Source organism: Sphaerodactylus townsendi, linkage group LG02, assembly GCF_021028975.2.
Source record: "Sphaerodactylus townsendi isolate TG3544 linkage group LG02, MPM_Stown_v2.3, whole genome shotgun sequence".
Lineage (NCBI taxonomy): Eukaryota > Metazoa > Chordata > Lepidosauria > Squamata > Sphaerodactylidae > Sphaerodactylus > Sphaerodactylus townsendi.
Genome location: NC_059426.1, coordinates 26677081 through 26696485, shown reverse-complemented (window position 1 = coordinate 26696485; position 19405 = coordinate 26677081). Strand labels below are relative to the sequence as shown.

The window sequence follows — 19405 nt, the reverse complement described above, 5'->3', positions numbered from 1 at the left end:
AACTTCTTTCTTTCTTTCTTTCTTTCTTTCTTTCTTTCTTTCTTTCTTTCTTTCTTTCTTTCTTTCTTTCTTTCTTTCTTTCTTTCTTTCTTTCTTTCTTTCTTTCTTTCTTTCTTTCTTTCTTTCTTTCTTTCTTTCTTTCTTTCTTTCTTCCTTCCTCCTAATTAGGATCTCCTAAAGGCATTGTACTTCTTCTGAAGGAGGGATTATAATTAATTAGATGTAGAAAGAAGGAAAGAAAGAAAGAAAAGGGAGGGGGGAAAACTTACCACGTTAATCAAAGAGGTGGCCTTTTCCGAACTCTGATTCTTCCACTCAGGAGCGTCTATGATGCCCCCCCCCCTCCAAATCCAGGATTAAGTTTTCTTCTTAACGCTGTACTCAGTGCTAATTTTAAAAAACCAGCTCCATTGTAAACGGGGGGGGGGGAGATAATATTTTAAAGTCCCCTTAAAGTTGACGTCGGCCCACGTGAATCTTTTGCATGAGATAAGGCGTCGCTGGAACAGGCCCGGGAGAGCCCGGGACCCAGGCAGAGCGTCGCGTGCGGCCAGCCTGCTCGCTTTGCCCCAACTCCGGTTTGCTTGAAGCATAAATTCAGGGGGGCTGCGAAGCGACAGGAAGGCGGCTGCCTCCCAGCTGGCCTCGGCTGGGGACGGCGGAGAAAGTTGTGGGAGCTGGGGTGCCTTGCCAGCCCTCGGAGGGGCTTCCGTTGGTTGTTCATTAAGTGGTGAGTTATGGCGGTGGGAGCCAAAGGTCATTTCAAAGGCTTATGCTTGTTAGATATTCTCTTTATAATGACATGGGCTGCGTTGGGAGGAGATTTTCCTCTCCTCCCCCCCCCCCCCGCTTCTTGCACTGTGCGGGCTTTCAAAGTTCTTCAGCAGAGCCAAAATCACAATCGGGATCAATACAGGGGGCTAATTTTCTGGAGCAGGGTTAGGGGTGTGGGTATTCTCTCCCCCCCCCCCCAGTCCAGCCGCACCTGAAAGCCCAACAAACAATTGTCCAAGGTCTCACCTTCGGTGCCCGAAAACTCACTTGGGCAGGTAGCAGGGATGTTGGGGGCTTCTTCAAGAAATGCAAAGGTTTGTCACTTTTGCCTGGTGGGACTTTCTTGGCCCGGAATCTGCCCCAGGACCGCTGTGCTGTTGGAAAGGGGGCGAAGGCCGAGCGCTGCTTGGCATGACCGAGCCAGCCTATACATAATGCATGAGTTTTGCTCCGGCTATGGCGCGCGGGGAGGGGGGGAGGTGTCTGCCGGTCGCACCCCGTTCTTTCCAAGCAAAATGCGGCGCCTTGATTTTCATGCTTCTCTTGTCTTCGATGCATTTGGCTATCAGGGTGTATCTAGCTAGAGAAAGGACAACCCGACTCTTTCTTATGTGATCTAGGAAGTTATTCCTCACCAAGTCTTCTTGCAGTTCCTCTCCCCCCCTGTAGAAAAATCCCCCCCCCCCGACCTGATCTTGGAGACTTTGCTCCCTAGGAATGGAGTAATTTCAAAAAGCAGAATTTCCATACCATCTTTTGTAGTGACTGGTTTCCCCATAAGGCTGCAAATGGGGAAACTTACACCCCGAATCTCTTGTGGGTCTCTAAGGCGCTAATGGACTCAAATCTAACGGGTCCCATTATGTTGATTTGCAGTCTTGGTAATTTTCTTAATGTTCAAAGACTAGAACAGTCCTCATAGTGTTTCGCTGAGCAAATTCACAAATAAAGAATTTTTATTTTTCAAAGAATAAATGGGCTCACATTTGAATATCATATAGTACACGGGGGCTACAACCACATTTACCTAATTCCTATTATATTCAGTTTATTCTTTGCTGCGTTTAATAGCGTCATTATTATGAAGTACAGAACTGGAGGTGGCTTTTCAGAGTTTTTTTTTGTTTAAGTGGAAAAAACAACCACCACCAGAGGCCGGCTTCCACTGAATTTTCCCCTTTGTTCCAGGTACCTCTCAGCGATTTATCCAAAGGAACCTGAGGATACTACCAAAAGGCTTACGGACAAAATTAAAGAAAAAACATAAGCGTGGTAAGTTGGGTTTTTTTTGTTTTTTTGTTTTTTGAAAAAATGTTTCCCCTGCATTTGTTACACCTGAAGTTTTGTCCACAGATGATTTATTAAAGTAGAGGAGGAGGGAATTAGACACCTGATTCCTCAGCAGCTTCAAAACACGGGATATAATGTAGCTTACCATCGATTTTTCTAAAAAAAAGAAGTTCACATTCAACGCCTTTTTACTCCTAGCACACAGATATAAGATTCTTACAAATGAAGGTTGTTTTTTTGGTTAAGCGGAATTGATGTCCTATCAGGCCGCTTGAATAGATCGTAATTAAAGGTGTGTGTTGGGGGGGGGGGGGATAAGCTTTCAATGAAAGTATATCAGATCTAATCAAACTGAAACGTGACTGCAGTGGCCCCCCTGCAATCAAAATTTGGAAGAAGGCCATCGGCACCTTTCCGCCCCACCAAAACCCGAGGAGAAATGACACACACCCCCCCCCCCGCCGACCCTTTCAAACCGGCTTTACAGTGCTTAATTGTGACCGGATCGCGCCCCCTTCTACCTCAGTTATTTCCAATAATACAGTTTGTGGCATTCCCACCAATTCAGAGGGGCCCTTTGCAACGTAGAGGGCTCCAAAGTGCGAAGAAGCATGGGAGGCCAAAGGATGAACGCGAGCAGAAAAGGGTATCGATATGGATTGCACTACAGCGCAGCAGCCTCCCCCCAACCCCGCATCCATGCGCCCCCCCCCCCTAAATTGCTCAGTGATACCACACAGCGTGGATGCAATATGGCAGCCACGGTCCCTTCTTGGCATCCACCTTTCCATCTCATCCCCAGTTACCCCCCGAAAGAGGCTCCTTCTTGGGGGCTGCGGCGCTTCTCTACTCTGCAGGCTTTTCTTCCAGCCCAAGACGGCGACCCGGCTAGTCCCCTCGGTAGCCACAAAGCGCTTCCAGCCTCTCCCCAGCGCGTCTCAGCATTGCTTTGGGAGACGGGCCACGGGTCTCTTTATATACAAATGCCCCTTGGGCAGCGGCAGGGCAGGGCAGGGCAGGGGCATGGGGTGGGCTGGGGGGCCTTCTCTGCCGGGCTCCCTCCTACGCAGCCTGTTTTACACTCTGCCGGGCCCAGATCTTGGGAAGCGGCTCTTTTCTTTCTTTCCTTCCTCCCTTCCTTCCTCCCTTCCCCCCTCCCCCCACCGCCATTCCTTACTGGAGCGTTTACTGCCCCAGCACCAGGAGTCATAAATTGTGCTACACGCCGCCGTGACAGGAGCATTGATATGCACCGTGAGAACTCGGCCTGCTTAATAACCACTCCGCCGGCCTCTCCTACTGCCTTTTATTTATTCGGGATCATATTAGATATTGATTCCCCGGCAGAATTAAGTGTAGTGGGCGCATTAGTCGAGAACTGGCTGCGTCTGAATATTCGCGGGGGATCGAAACGGGACGCCCAGTCATGGGAACTTGTCAGGAAGGAGTTTGTGGTCCCTGGGTGTGTGTGTGTGTGTGTGTGTGTGTGTGAGGCGGGGTGGTTGGTGCGCGCCAGGGTGGTGGTAAGCCTAGAGACGGAAAGGGGAGGGGAGGGTGGCTGGGCCTCGTATCCTCTCCTCCCCCCCCCCCCCACACACAGTCCCCAGGCTGATTTCCAGAGATTAGGCTCCTCAGTAGCCAGGGAACAAAGGGATCCATTGCCCTGGCAAAAGGCACCGCGGTTCAGGCACGGCTAACCCCTGCAGGAGCTTGGAAAGGCAATTCGAAAGCACTTTGTGGTTTCCTTCGTCGTAGTGAATTCTTCTCTGCTTCCTACACGGCTTGCAAACGCTTCTTTTTGTGCATGTGTGTGCCTGCCAAGCCACCCAGTGAATGAGTGCGTGTGCTTTGGCGTTACCTACAAACCCACCCCCCCTTGAAACAAACCCTTGAAGCAAACCACTCCACCATGCAAAGGTAAAACGTTTTAGGGTCTCCCCCCCCCCCCCACACACACCCTTTTTAAAGAAAGGGAGGAAAGAAAGTGTCGGAAGGGCATGTGCTTGCCTCTGTGTGTGGGGGGGTGGGTGGGAGGGAGATCTAAAAGATGAGCCACCAAACACTAGAACATTGTCCGTGTGATTTATGGCCCCATTCCTCCTTTTTAGGTTCAAGCAGAGTTCACAAGCAGTTGGCATTTCAGAAAAGAAATAAAGCTTCACAGTTTTTGCAGCAAGGATTCTCTGTGAAGGACCTTGCGGGTTGTTTGGGAAAGCTCCGGTTTTGGTGAATGTAGCAGCGATGCTCTGGCTGGTTTGGGGAAAAAAATAACAGCAAAAGAGAAAAAAGCACCCTTAAGTGCAGGTTATCAGAGAGGCTGATCTATGTGAATATAGATTGTCATTTGTGAATAAATGAACATTAGCATAGTTAAAAGTGTAGAAGGGATTCCTACAGCTTTTACAAAAGACGAACACCTCCCTTTCCCCTGTCCAGTTATTTAATAATTTAACATGTATTTAATAATTTTCTATTCAAGGATCTGTGATAGAAAACCTGAAAAAAATCTTATAGAAAACATACAGTGCAGTCTTACCACTAAGTCCCATTTTACTCAATGGGGTTACTCCCGGAAAGCATATATAGCCTTGCAGTCATAGAATGAGACACTTGGTCATCCAACCCCCCCCCCGCCCCCCCACACACCTCAAGATGCAGGAGGGAAATGTGCAAAGCTAAGACATTTATGGGCTAAATTGAGGACGGCAAATTATGATAAAGATGGAGAGGAAATATAGTAGATTAAGAATATTTTCATGATGCATATTTTGTATGGTGAGTTTATCCACCAACTCCTTACTGGGGAGTTGATTACTGGGGAGGCAGAAATGTAAAATGAAGGATAAGATATGATTTTGGCCTTTAACCATCCTCTACTGTTCTGGAGGGGCGGGATCGGTGAGAGAGCCCAGTGGCTGTTTGGTGGTATAATTTTCATAAGGTGCTTAAATGACGGAATTCCGGAAGCTAAGCTGATTTATTGGGAAAGAAACGTTCGGATGCACTGGCAACCAGTCGGTCTCCCACAGATTGCTGATGTTTGCACAAGGATTTATTTAAGGATCCAAACAGTAGGAATTGTAAGCTGTAACCAAAGAATGAAATGAATTGGGGTAGGTGGGTGGAATACATCACTGGAATAAACCACTTCTGGAGACAGAGAACTCTTTCATTATTAGGAAGGGCAAGCTGCTGGCTGGGATACTAAAACTTAACTCAGTGACTTGTTTCTAAGTAAATGCACATAGGTTCAGGCTATTTGTTACTTGCCTGGAAAAAAAAAAAAGGTAAATTTGGGTCATTTGTGCCTTACTCAATATTGTCAGCAGTGAAGTGTGAGAAACCTGATTCTTCATGATGGCTAATAATACTTAAGTTCCTGTTTTATTTACTTAACATTATTTATAGCCCCTCTTTCTCATTGAGACTCAAGGTGGATTCTATAGCATATCCGAAGGCAATCAATAGAATGGAGCATCTAATAAGCAATGCAATAGGTAGAAAACTAACACAGAGGTCCTAGAGAGTTAATACCCTTCTAGGTCTTTAGGATTGTACAATGTTTTAGAAAAATGGAACTTCTTTAGATTGAATCTGTATTGTGCACTTATTACAATGTATTCATCTACAGATTGAGATCTCTATCTGCTTCTCAGTTTAAAAAAACAACAACCCCCAAAACCTGGTACTTACCAAGCTCAACTCTGTTCCAAATATGTCAGAAATCAAGCCAGTGGGGTGTAATGGTTAGACTAGGATTTGGGAGGTCTAGATTGGAATACTCATTCTGCAATTCTGCTTGCTGGGTGAACTAGGGTCCAGTTATTCTTTCTCTCTCATCCTAACCTGCCTCTTTGGATTGTTATGGTGAAGTTACAATGCAGGAGTGAAAAGTGATGAATTTTGGGACCCCACAGTGGGGGGGGGGGGAGTGGCATAAGTATCTGGATAAATAATCTTGGCCAAATTGGCACAAATCAGTAGAGTTAGGCCTGACTGCAGCATTAAAAGAAAAGTCTCCTTCAGCATGGAATTCAGGGTTCGTTCTAGTCACCAAAGGGCAGAAAACATAGCATACCACTGGTAACTTGGGGAATTGTCTAATTTTTGTGTTATAACCTGAAGGTCAAATCTTTTCTGCATGGTAATAGACAACTCTGAGAGTTTGGCAAAGTAAAACAAATCCTATACTTGATACTGTTTTGGAGTGAGAAATAACACATAAGTCCTGTCTGAAATATTTTGATGATGTCTGTTAGGCTGTTAAGACCAAGGTAGCTGACCTATGTATTTCTCCTTTGTATTGCAAATGAAAGTTATTGAATGCCCTTAGTTACACTTTAACTTCTGAAAAATCTTCCCAGGAAAAACAAAACAAAACACCAAGAGACAGGATTTACAATAGAGATGGAATTTTCTCTGGTTTTTCAGGTTCCAATTCTGGTTCAATCCATCATGTCACCCCAGGCTCAGAAATACTCAGGCGCATGCGTGACCTGCAGGGGGAAATGGGGGGGGGGGGAGGGGAGTGCAAGAAAACAACAACAAAGTTAGTTAATATTTATACCAAAATGACACAGAGATCAAACATAGAGAGCAAATAAATGCTTGTATGAAACAATATAATAATTTATCATATGGGCAATAGTGGGATTCCGTTTTCATTTTTGTATTTCGTTTTTATCAAAAGAAAACATTTACAGAATAAACTGTAGACTACCAATTCAGTCATTTCAGTCTGCCAGTCTTTTTTACCAATTTGTCCAGGGTAGTTTCACGTGCCAAGACTGAATAATGTAACTGCATGCATTGCTTGCTGAAGGCTTCCTCTTTCAACAACAGCCTCACCTCCAAATATAACTGTAGTATTGACAGGGTTATTTTTAATATTGTTTTGAAAAGTCATCCTTTAAAAACTCTTCATTTTCAGGGGAAGAGTGATAAATATTTCCCTGATCTTGATGATGGACAGACAAAGCAGAGATAATAAATTTCCCTGATCTTGATGATGGACAAAGCAGAGATAATAAATTCTGCTCAGAAAGAACACACAGGAAAAATCTACCTACAGTGTCAGGGTTTCCTCTGTGTCACTCTTTCTGGTTTCAACTTCATTGTCATCTTAAATTGTATAGTCCCTTGAGCTGCCATTTTTAAATTAGAGGTCCATCCCAGAGATTTCAGCTAAGTTTCCATCCTTGGTTAAGACCATGGAGTGGGTGGACAATATCCAACCCATGGAATATTCTTCCCTTTGCAACCCAGTATACAACACATGTACTTGGTAGAGAAACACCATAATTGTACAGTCATTGTATGTAAGGAAGGGTACCAATAAACAGGCTTCAAGGGCAGATCGAAGTACAGCTACACTGTTCTAAGTTCATTAAGGTCAATGGTCTTCAAAAGGCTTGAATCTGCTTTGGATAGTGTTGTAACTTATCTGGTATGTCATGTTGAAGCAAAAATAAAACAAGAGTCCAGTTGCACTTTAAAGTCTATGTATTCGAAGAAAAACTGGGACTGCTATGCTGAAAAAGACAATGGAAAGTCACTTCTCCTGGTATCATGCCTTGAAACCTCCCCCCTCCCTTTCTTTGGTCAAAATGAGTTGTTTGCAACTTTCACTAAAGTTGATGCTGGCATAAATTGTATCAGTCTTTAAAGTGCTACACTGGACTTCTGTTTGAAATTGATCTGGTATGTCTTTCTGAGGGACAGAATAGTAATAATGGGTAAAGACCACTGGAGACCTTATGAGTCAGTGATGAAAAAATATGAGGGGGGGGATGAGAGTAAAATTGTGTGTGAGAGAAGGTGCGAATCTCAGAACAACACGCCCATTTGGAAGTCAATAAATGGGATTTCTGTAGAAGGGGAGATGAGAAGGAAGTCAAATGGGGTCCAATATTTGTGATAAGGGGATAAATAGGAGTATGCATGTCTTATGTGTTTGCACTGCTGTGTATGTATGAGGCATGTGGAAACAAAATGCACAATTGCTATTGCAGGCATTTGAATTTCCATGTGATTGTGCTAAGTGTTTACTGAAAGTCCAGGGTTCTGTGCATCCATGAGAAAGATGAAGCAAACAGAGGCAACTGTTGAATGAAAATATAGCTATCAGAGACCACCAGCTCCTGAGAGTGCGTGGTCTGTGCAACTTTTGTTGAGATGAGCAATTTCAATATCACAACTCCGTTAGGAATCTTCTGTGCATTGTATGTGGTGAGGGAAAGTCTTAAGAGCAAACCTAAACAGGAAATCTTGCAACATTATAAAAACTCACATTTTAATTCTAGCTTAAGTCCTCGTGTACTAGATCCCATTGTCACTGTGAGTGTGACTGATGATAGCATGAGCTCACAAAAGCAAAAGTATGTGGCCATTGCCTAGAATGCTTGTCCAGGTGGCCTTTAAGGGTGATTTCCTCTGGATGGTGTGGAGCCCACTGTTAAATTATTGTCCAGCTTGTCCTCAAGTGCCTGTTCCTTGGTATGTAAGGAAAAGAGTTGTTGAGGCTCCCAGTACGGTCACATAGCCTAAAACCACATGCTTGTATGTATGCATTGTATCTTTGTCAGAGTGAAGTTTGTGTGACAGGGAGAAGATAGTATATGCTTGGTTCATACCAATACCCAAGGAGATGGAATATTCTGTGAGTCATTATCTCCACATAGGATTTGCTCTAGCCAATGCAGAAAGAGGTAGAAGAATACCAATACTACTTCAGACTGTAGTGGGGAAGTGGGGTCACTATTTTAAACTCCCACCACTCAAAAAGGTCATATCTGGTCCTGTTTAAATGCTTAACATTTGTTCCAGCTGCATTTCAGATTTTGCTGCAATCCAAACTCTGCAATCCAAACTTTGTTTATTGTATGTTTATTGTATGTTCACCGTATTGACTTGCACTGGATGATCCACCTTTGGTCATAATGAGAAAGGCAAGACTATAAATATCATAAATACATAACTTTGAGTGATTCCGCACAACATATTTATAACGAGTTGCATTCGTTATACATGAATGTTTCCCCTTCTTATAAAGGGGAAACTAGTTCGTTTATAACAAGTGCAACTCCTTATATACATGCTGTGCGGAATCACTGTTTGTTGGGTAGCCACCTTGGTCTGCACTAGATGAACTACTTCTGAGTCGAGTAGCACCTCAGGATATCTCCATTCATTTTTTGTATCTCTGAGAGGGAGCTTTGCTTCTTGCAAAACCTGTGTCCCAAAAATCTTGTTGGACCCTAAGGTGCTACTGGATCCCCTGGGCTAGATCATTTACAGTGCAACCATAAGCACAGTTGTACTCTTCGATGTGTGACTTAGAAATGTGTAACTCTGCCCAGGACAGTTCCATTAGTCAAGTCAAGATATGCTTTGCAAAGAACGGATGGTGCAAGCCAAATACAGCAGTTAGACCCAGCCTGTAGAACAAAGATGTTTATTTTTGCCAGATGGGATGGTGCTACTTGAAGCTAGAGTTTTGTGTAAAAATTAAAAAGCACTTCAGAGGGAAAGCTTCCAGTTTAGCTCTTCGTGTTTTCCATCTACAAGGCCTTCTTCATATATGTATGACCCATAAATCATTCTTCCCCCTCAGGCTCATGGCCTAGGCCCTTTTTTCTCGCGCCATTGACACCCTTTCCCCGCTTCCTTCTCTTCCTCAGGTGGCTCCGCGGGCAGCGACCGGCCCAGGTCCGAGACGGTGAGGCGGGAGCTGCCGCCTAAGGGGGGAGGCGGTCGCTGCTTTCTGAGCGGGCGCCCGAGGCCCGGAAGATGCAGAAGGCCGCCTACTACGACAACGCGGCGCTCTTCGGCGGCTACGGCGCCTACGGCAAGGCCGAGGCCTACGCCTACACCTCCGCCCCGCCGCCGCAGCCTTATGCCCAGCCGGGCCTCGACACCGACTACCCGGCCGCGGCCTGCTCCCTCCAGGGCGCCGCGCCCATCCGCCCGCCGCAGGCCCACAAGAGCGCCGACCTCGGAGCCAGCTGCATGCGCGGAGGGGGCGGCAGCCAGGCCGGGCCTCCGCAGCCCCCCGGCCTGGGCGATCCACAGCAGCAACAGCAGCCGCCGCCGCCGCCTCAGGCCCAGCAGCAGCCGCCACAGGCGCCTCCCTCGGCCTCCCCGCCCAGCGCCAACGCCGCCCACGCCGGCCCGGCCAAGAAGGGCAAATGCGGGCCCAACGCCTCGGCCGCCGCCATCAGCAAGCAGATCTTCCCCTGGATGAAGGAGTCCCGCCAGAACTCCAAGCAGAAGAACAGCTGCGCCCCCGCAGGTACCCGGCCCGGCTCCGGGGCGACCTCGGGGCGCCTGAGCCCCCCCCCAAAGACTGTGCCCCCCCCCCCCCCCAATATACACAAGTAGACAGGCAGGCGCGGGCTCTTTGGACCACATTGCAGTGTGAAGGTCTGAGCTCCAAAAGGGGGGGTAGCCCGGTTCTGTTGCAGCACCCATAAAACAAAGTCTGGAAGAAGGTTCATCTGGAAATAAAACAAATTGATTTCTGAAACTGGGTGCTGGACTTTTGTTTTATGTTGCCACAACGAACAGGGCTACTGTCCCCTTGCACTTCGGAGCTTGGGACACCCGTCTGATCCACAGCCAAGGTCTTAAGGAAGGCACAGGAGTCTCACAGGCTGAGCCAAGTGGAAACATTGATTGGGCTCTCCAAGGTCTGAAAGGCAGAGGAGACATCTTGCAGACCTGGGAATGCTGGGAGTACAAGAGCAGGGTTTTCAGGTTCCCCTGAAAGATTCCTGCGTGACCTCCAGAGTTTAACAATTGCATGTTCTACTTGGGGAAGTCTCCTGTGTGACCCCAAAGCTCCCTTTCTGAGTTACAAGCACAAGTTGGTTTCACTGGTTCTTGGAAACCAAAAGGCCCGTTAGACATTTGCTAAATAAAATAATACTGACATCCTACCTTTCCAAGCAAACACCTTAGAGGCACTTTCTTCTACTGCTCAACTTTGGCTGGATTTATTTTAAAAAGTGAAGCTTTTCTGGAGCTTTAGAGATGGAACAGGCCAGAATCGGAAAGAATGGGCCCATAAATCTACACAATCCCAAACAAGCCTTCCTTCAAAGCCTGTACATCCCCACAGGAAAGATATTCTGTTGAAGGCAGTGCAGCTTATTTCTTCAGAGACTTCATGTATGCAAAGAAGTGGCCCTAAATTGATTTGTATAGAAGTGAATCTCAATTAAATACATGGGAATCTCAGTTAAATACATGGGAGTAAATGCCCATGCTTTGGGAATGGAGAATGGGAAAGAAAGCAAGAAAGCAGGGGGAAGGAAGCTGGGGGTGCTCTCTTTTGTCATCTCAAACTTCAGTCAGGGCAAGGTGTTAGTTTATTCACAGAAGGTAGCCAGATGTCCCAAAGAGCATTCGGTATGCCACTTATTTCCACAATTCACACCTCCACAGAGCCTTCTATCAGACTCCGCTGCACCCAAGTGTCTCTTTAAAATCTTTTTTTGATCTGGGGGCACCAAGTATTACTCATCCTTGCCAAGATGTCAGATCCAGTGGGGTACCCCTGTTAGTCCATTGTGGCAACAAAAGGCCGGTGGGACCTTCAGACTAACAACATTCATTTCAGTGTGGGCTTTTTCTTCTAGCCAACCCCCCCCCCCCATCCAGAGTCGGCTACATCTTGATGGGCAGGTGTCTGTCAGCAACTCAAATAGGGCCATGGATAGGGCCAAATTCCTTCCCTTATTTAAATCCGCCTGACCAGCAAAAAAAAAAAAAGGGGGGGGGAGAGATGGGGAAAGTCCACCATCTCTGTTGCCTTCCCTGCCTTCGAAATGGCTGCAGCCTTAGGAGACAGGGAGTAGTTCCAACCTCGCCATCCTGCGGGCTGCTCTGTCCCGTGGGGCTGCCCGGTCTTCTTTGGGGGCTGTAGTAGGAGCATCGCCAGAGGGATAACAAAGGCCGGCAGGGCCCTCGGCTCGTTCTGCTCAGCGCCGGAGCGACGACTTCCATTGTCTCGGCAGTCCCGCGGCCCGGGCAAGGATCCTTTCCCGAGCTTCGTCAGGGATCGATCGATCGACCCGTCCAATTAAAGGCGATGATTTACAGCTCTCCCGTCTCCAAATGTACCTTCCCTGTCCCCGCGCACCTCCGGATGCTTTCCCCGGGGAGGGAGACCGAATCCCTTCTCCTCTTCCGCACTGGGGGTAGCAGGGTGGGATGGGGGGTGGGCGGTGGGGTCGCCGATCTCTCGATGGTGGAGGCCCCGGCTTAGAAAGGTTTGGGGGCAGCCGCTTTCTCCTCCGTCCCTCCTGCCTGTCTGCCTGGCAGAGATCTCCCAGAGAGGCTTGCAACCGAGTTTCGGTTTGCATACCGAACTTCAGCGCTGAAGGGAGGTTTTTTTGTGGGGGATAGGGGTGTTTGTGGGGGTGGGGGAGTGTAACAGGACAAGACTGCCCGAGAATGGCGAGAAACAGAACCTATTATAGGGAGGGGGGGGGTCGTTTGTTACAAAAACTCAGTGCATGAGTGGCCTGATTCCCTCTAGGTGAATGAGAGCGATTTTTCAAATGGGGGCATGAAAAAGCCTCGCTCGTGCTCGGGTGCCAAAGCAACGCCCCCCCCCCCTCCGCCCCCGCTGCAGGATCACTTATCGAGTTTTGTGAATCAACCTCGCCACCAACCTGCTCTTTCTGTCTCCCCTCCCCACCCCCGTCTTCCCTCCCGGGCAGGAGAGAACTGCGAGGACAAAAGCCCCCCCGGGCCGGCTTCCAAGCGGGTCCGCACCGCCTACACGAGCGCGCAGCTGGTGGAGCTGGAGAAGGAGTTCCACTTCAACCGCTACCTGTGCCGCCCCCGCCGGGTCGAGATGGCCAACCTGCTGAACCTGACCGAGCGCCAGATCAAGATCTGGTTCCAGAACCGGCGCATGAAGTACAAGAAGGACCAGAAAGCCAAAGGGATCCTGCACTCCCCCGTGGGCCAGTCCCCGGACCGCAGCCCGCCCCTCAGCGGGCCCAACCACGTCGCCTACTCCGGCCAGCTGCCCGCGGTGGGCAGCCTCACCTACGACGCCCCCTCGCCCACCTCCTTCGCCAAGTCCCAGCAAAACATGTACGGCCTGGCCGCCTACACGGCGCCGCTGGGCAGCTGCCTGCCCCCCCAGCAGAAGAGGTACCCGGGCGCCGAGTACGACCACCACGCCATGCAGAGCAACGGGGGCTTCGCCAACCCCAGCCTGCAGGGCAGCCCCGTCTACGTCGGGGGGAACTTTGTCGACTCCATGCCGGCCTCCGGCCCCATGTTCAACATCAGCCACCTCCCCCACCCGTCCTCGGCCAGCGTGGACTACAGCTGCGCGGCTCAGATCCCCGGGAACCACCACCACGGACCCTGCGACCCCCACCCCACCTACACAGATCTGACTTCTCATCATACATCTCAGGGAAGAATTCAGGAAGCCCCCAAACTGACGCATCTGTAGTAGCCCCGAATGGGTTCTCGGAGAGAGTGAGAGACAGAGAGAGAGAGAATAAGAGAGAGAGAGAGAATGAGAGAGAGTCAGGAAGCAAGGGTTTTTGACATGTACTCCTTTAAATTACCTCACTGCCCCCACCCCCACCCCACAAGCATTACTTTGAACAGCCTATTAGTGGATTTATTTTGGGGTCTCCTCAGTAAACGGCCAGACACAATCTTTTCTCTTCTTTGGGGACTCTTGGGTTGACGAAAATTATTATTATTTGTGGAGGGTTCTTTTTTTTTTTTTTGCATTTTAAGCCTTTTAAAATCATGACAGTGCAATATCCATTATTCCGCCTTTAAAAAATAAATAAACAAAAAACACTCTCTGATCACAGACCCACGAGGAAGTCATAATCCGGTCATGACAGTACCAGAAGGTAAGTTGTAGAAATGTATTCCTTTTTCCCACAGAATTTGATTCTTGATGAGGAGCTTGCAACTATTGGGACCAAACTGGAGACATTTCCCCAGAAGTTAATTTATAAACATTTCTTCAGGAATGTAAAAGATTGCGTTGGACTCGAATAAGATGTATTTATTATTTTAAGAGGAGCAGTTTCTTTGCTTTGTTTCGGGTTTTGTTTATATCATTGATTATTTAATCCCGGTCTTTTTCTATGTATTTATGTGGATATTTGTAATTTCTCGATTGCCCCCCTCCCTCCCCCCAACTTGGGAAGATTGATTCAGGTCTTTGGTGGCTATACATTTTTCACCTATTTAGTATATTTGGTCTGAAATAGAAAGAGTAGTTTTGAACAGTTGTAACAGTGGCTGGTGTTTGTAGTTTGTGTAAGGATTAAGTAAAACAGCAAATTGTAAGTCAAGTCATAAATTAACACAAAACTGAAGCATTACACAGGGAGCCCTGACCTTAAAAAAAAAAGCAATTTATTTCAGATTTGTTGGAACGATTTTGATCCTTCATTTAGAATTCTTTTTTAAAAAAACCCTATTCAGGTTGGGAGTGTCTCAGTTACCTTAATAATTTGTCACTTCTGAGTTGTCTGAATTGTGGTCTACAACTGAGGGTGGGGGGTGGGGACTGTGAAAAACACAATTTCTTGCAAGTTGCAAAAAACCTATTTTTTCTGGGGTTTCCCCCCCTTAAAGGAAAGTAAAACTGTCACACTTATAAGATTTTTGAACAATACAACAGTGTGGATGGAATTAGGATTTCCATAGCAACTCAGCAAGCAACTGTCCATTTCACTGAATAATAATTATGATTTACCATTTATTTATGCTAACAAATCCATTTTGGACACAGGTCACTGGAGACTCAAACTTACTTTTGCTGGTTAAGGAGAGAGAGGGGGAAAAAAAAGAAAACCTTGAATGAAATATTGACAATCAAGTTATCTACAAAGGACAGAGTGCTGTAGGTTGTAGACAAATAAACCCTTCTGAAATGCTCAGAATGTCTTGCAAGCTAGGAAATTAGCTCTATCAATATTTAATATAGTCTTCGATAGCAGACATTTGGTACAATCCTGGCGTAAACAAACGTTTCTGTCCCTAGCCTTTTAAGGGATAAGAAATACAAACATCTCCCCTGTCCCCCTCCTCTTTATTTATACCCTATTGTTTAATCTGTTACAGGATTTATAAAGCTTTTCTCAACCTACAAGTGGCATTAGGTACATGTTAGAAACGATACATGCCCATTAATCCAGGAGGAAGCGTTCCTTATCTCTCTCTTTTAAAAAGAAGGCTTCCATTATGATCCAGAGCTTCTGAATTCCCAGCAGAACTCTAAGGAAATCTCACTTTTCTGTTTGACTAATAATACAGCTCCATTTGTGTGGCGACTCCTGCAATTCTTTCTTTTTTTGTATGAGCAGCTTAACTCCTACACTCGAGTCTGGCTTGGACAATGATGATGACATATACAAGAGTCCCATTCGGTACCTTTTAAAATGCCATGTTAGCAAATGAGAGAAAAGAGAGAGAGAGAGAGAGAGAGAGAGAGAAATGTAATCCTTTTCATTTTGTTTAAATTTCTCTTTTACCCAAGTGTTGTAGATCTGTACACAAAACAGAATAAACAGCTTCAAACGAAGGCATATTTTAACCACTTCTGGATCTAAAAACGACTTCTTTTTTTCCCTATGACCTAATTGGTTTCCTCTGGTACTGGGGACAAAGACGATCAGTTCACACAACTGGGGGAGCTTCGGAGGGAGAAGAAAAGAAATTATTTCTAGGAAACACTCAGGAGAGCCAACGGGTTTTTTTTTACTGTTCTTTATTCCAGGGCCTATTTTAATTTCAGCTCCTAGAAATCAAAACAATGCCTTAGGACTCCAACCTAGTAGGCCCTTTATGGTGTGGCATGTTGCTCAGTGGGCATTTGCTGAGTCTGCAGGACTGGGGAGGCCCGGGTGGAATGGAACCCACACCAGAATGGTCTATGGAGGTCTGAGCCCGCCTGCATGATTACTCTCTCTCAAAGTCAGGGAAAGGGGACAGAGAATTTATAAAAACTCCCTCCAGGGCAGGGACAGGGACTTGTTTTGCAAAACGATAAAGATTATGATGGTGGTCAGGATGAGGTGGGGAACTGCAAGGCAGGCTAGAGGATCCGGAGTGACTTCAGAACATTTTATTTCACAATTCTGGTCGCAGCTAAACTGCTGTCATCTCTTTGCAGTCAATGGAATAGAACGGGGTGGGACCAGCATGGCAGACACCATCAGACATTCTACTAGGATGCAAGTCTCCCATTCAGCTTTTTTCATGAGGTGGTGGTGGTGGGGGGGGGGGGGGGGGCATGTATTGCTGGAGATGTTCTAAGATCTCCTCCATTTAGCCAGAGTCCAATTATCGCAGGCGACTCTCCCTTGGCTCTTTTCCTGCCCCTCCCCCTCCTTCTGCATGAGACCAGCCATTCAACATTCTGAAGCTAAACAAATTACTTGGCAGGAAAGCTCCATTGAGTTCCTTGGACCTTACTTCCAAGTAAACTGCTCTGGAACCTGTGCCAATGGGTGGGGGGAGGGGTATGCACTCTATTGCTGCTGGTGGCCAAACTCCTGAAGATTTTGACAGGTGGCACAAAGCGTTGTTGCTTTTGACCCCTTGTCTTCACAACTTCATCCCAGTTTCATGCCTAACCCCAAACCCCCAGCTCCCTTGGCCTGTGCATCTGGATTATTATCTGCATAAAATGAAATGTGCTGTAAACAGGCCTGGCTCCCCTCCCTTGCACCTTTTCAGAAAGGCAGCGGGCCTCTCCACAGGCCAGGTCCAACCCTGGGGTAGAAAGGACACTTTGAGAAGACTTGGAAAGGCTGTGCCTGGCTTGGCCTCTCGCAGGAGAAGCCGGATCCTAAACTGGTCAGAGGGTCACTATCAGCCATGGTTTTATGAAATGGTGCTTATTTAGACTTCCACCCTGGATCCCAAAGGAGCCGTGTGGAGTAGTGGTTGAGTGCTTGCACTGCCACTCACACAGTCAGCCATCCATCCATCCATTTCTTGGTCAGTAAATGAGTACCTAGCTCATAGCTAGGGGGTAAAGAATAGCAGGGGAAAGCAATGGCTAACTACCCCACAAAGAGGCTTGCCTATAAAATCACTGCTCACAGTAGTACCCAGGGTCGAACACAGACTGACTGAACGGGAAACTTTACCTTTTTTTTAACCTGGATCCCAAAGTGTCAAGGTGAACTTGATTCTGGATTTTTTTGACTTTTAGATTGGAAAGTGTATGTTTGTGTGTGTGTGACGTCCTTGATTCATAGTTCTCAAACCCTTCACCTTTATGTCTTGTAGGAATGTTACCTTAGCCTTCCCCAACAGCAGAAATATAATAAACTTGTTTCTATAGAATTACCCATCTGGCTTTAAGGGGACTAAATTCTAAGTAAAGCCTGTTTGTAAGTCCTCAGGTGTAGCTCCAGCTTCTCTTTAGAGTTGTAGTCAAACCAGACTCATCTCAGCCACAGTTTAGCCCTGCCTGACCCCAGTGGTGCCACAACAGGGGTAGAAATGCTATTATCCGGGCAATGTCATAAATATAGCATGAAAAGAAAGCATAAATATATCTCCAGTGTCCAGATTTGACTGCAAAAGAGATTTATTTATTTATTTCTTGCCTTCTAGCTTTCTTTCTCTCTTTCTCTCTCTCCCTCCCTCCCTCCCTCCCTTTCTTTGTCTGTCTTTCTGTCTGTCGGTAGCTAGGAAAAAATCCCACGCAAAGGAAGAACGGGGCTCCAGGACTATTGGATCAAAAATTCGAGCCAGAACCGCCTGGAACTTTTTTTTTCTGCTACTCCAGACTCACCAAGCAACCCATCCAAAACAGGACAGTCCGAATTTCCCAGGGGTCGTTTGTTTTGAGGAATGGGCTAGCCAGCTTCCAGCAAACTGCGAAGGGTTTTGTTAAAAGTGAAAGAACCCAATCCGGAACCCCTTGATAGGTCAGGGCTCTGCCTCTCCAAAAGAAAGGCGGGGGGGGGGGGGCTTCCCTTGTACTTGCCCGCATTCTCTCCTGCCGGCCAGCCCTGAGTGGGGATAATAATAATAATAACTCCCACACTTAGGTAAAGAAACGAGAGCTGGTCTCCTCTTCCTCCTCCTCCTCCCAGCCTTCCCCCTTATTGGCTTGGAGTCAGCCCTGTAGGCTGTAGCTAAGCAACCTCGGCGGGTAAGGCGCCACTCGAGGAGGTGGGAGTGGGAGTGGGGGTGGGGGGAGACGCTGTGCCGGAGCGATTGGCCGGGCGGGGCTGCTGCCGGCTGCCTCCCCCCACCCACCTCGCTTCTCTTCCGCGGCGAGCAGAGCCGCGTTCAAACAAAGGGGCCGGGGAGCCATTTGCGCGCCAGGCGTTGCAGGCGGCGCTCGCCAGATGCGTAAAAGAGGAGCCCTCTGAAGAGGTTCCTCCCGGCTGCGGGGCGCACGGGCTGGTTCCGCCGCGGGGTCTGTGGACGAGGGTCGAGAGTTAAAGCCTGGGGTGAGGGAGATGGGCTTCAAGACCACCCCCAACGGGGGAAACCTCTGGTCAAAGCAACATAACGTGACCGCCACTGAAGATATCCAAATGGTCTCCCCCCTCCTTCCAAAAGCGCAGTGACGGAAAGGGGGGGGGGAATGTATATTTTTAGGACGCTTCCATTTGACCATCCAGCACTGGGGAGGGAGTCCCACCGAGTCCGAATAAAGGTGCATAAGAGTGGAGCCTTATTTCACGCCCACCCTGGGTGCACAATCCGTTGGACCATCCTAAGCAGAGTTCTGCTTTTCTAAGTCCACTGAGGTCAATTGACTTTGTCAGGCCTAACTATGTTTAAAACTGCACAGCAAAACACCTGTTTGAAAAAAATGTGCTCCATTGAAGTCAATGGATCTTGTGCCTGCGATCTGGGTGGGCTGTTGGGCGGATGTATATTAAATTATTACAGGACACTCTGGTTTGACAAAATTCAGGAAATTAAAACCATATAATAAAGATTCACAGGTTCATTCTCAAATGAAAACCAGGCTGAAATGTCATATTCTTTTCTGAGGATAACAAAACTTTTGTTGTCAAGTCGCAGGTGAGTTATAGTGATCCCCTAGGCAAGAGACCTTCAAAGCAGTTTGCCACTGTTTACCTTCACATCACGCACCTGATGTTCCTTGGAGGTTGCCAATCCAAATATTAAATCAGATTTGAGAATCCATCCACCATTTTTGGGACCATCTTTGTTCTAGAATGCTCTGTTGGGGTCCCGGTGCCCACTTAGTTCTGTCCCCAAGGCACTAGAACCCAAGTAGAGTATTCAGGAACAAACATGGGTCAGGAAATGGCAGATGAATCCTCAGATCTGGTGTCATCTTTAT

General features: G+C 47.3%; 1 protein-coding gene across 6 annotated transcripts in view; it reads left to right on the top strand.

Annotated features, from left to right (window-relative positions):
- Positions 1-15658, top strand: part of HOXD3 (homeobox D3) — a 50093-nt gene extending 34435 nt beyond the window's left edge. For 5 of the 6 annotated variants that reach the window (XM_048487146.1, XM_048487148.1, XM_048487147.1 and 2 more), the window contains exons 2-4: positions 1963-2046; positions 9744-10354; positions 12789-15658. In XM_048487146.1, coding sequence (XP_048343103.1) covers positions 9853-10354; positions 12789-13540 — 1254 coding nt within the window. In that variant the 5' untranslated portion in view covers positions 1963-2046; positions 9744-9852 and the 3' untranslated portion in view covers positions 13541-15658. Of the gene's footprint in view, positions 1-115; positions 731-1962; positions 2047-9743; positions 10355-12788 lie in introns of those variants that run through there. The other variant, XM_048487150.1, reaches the window with a different exon arrangement.
- Positions 15659-19405: the final 3747 nt, after the last annotated feature.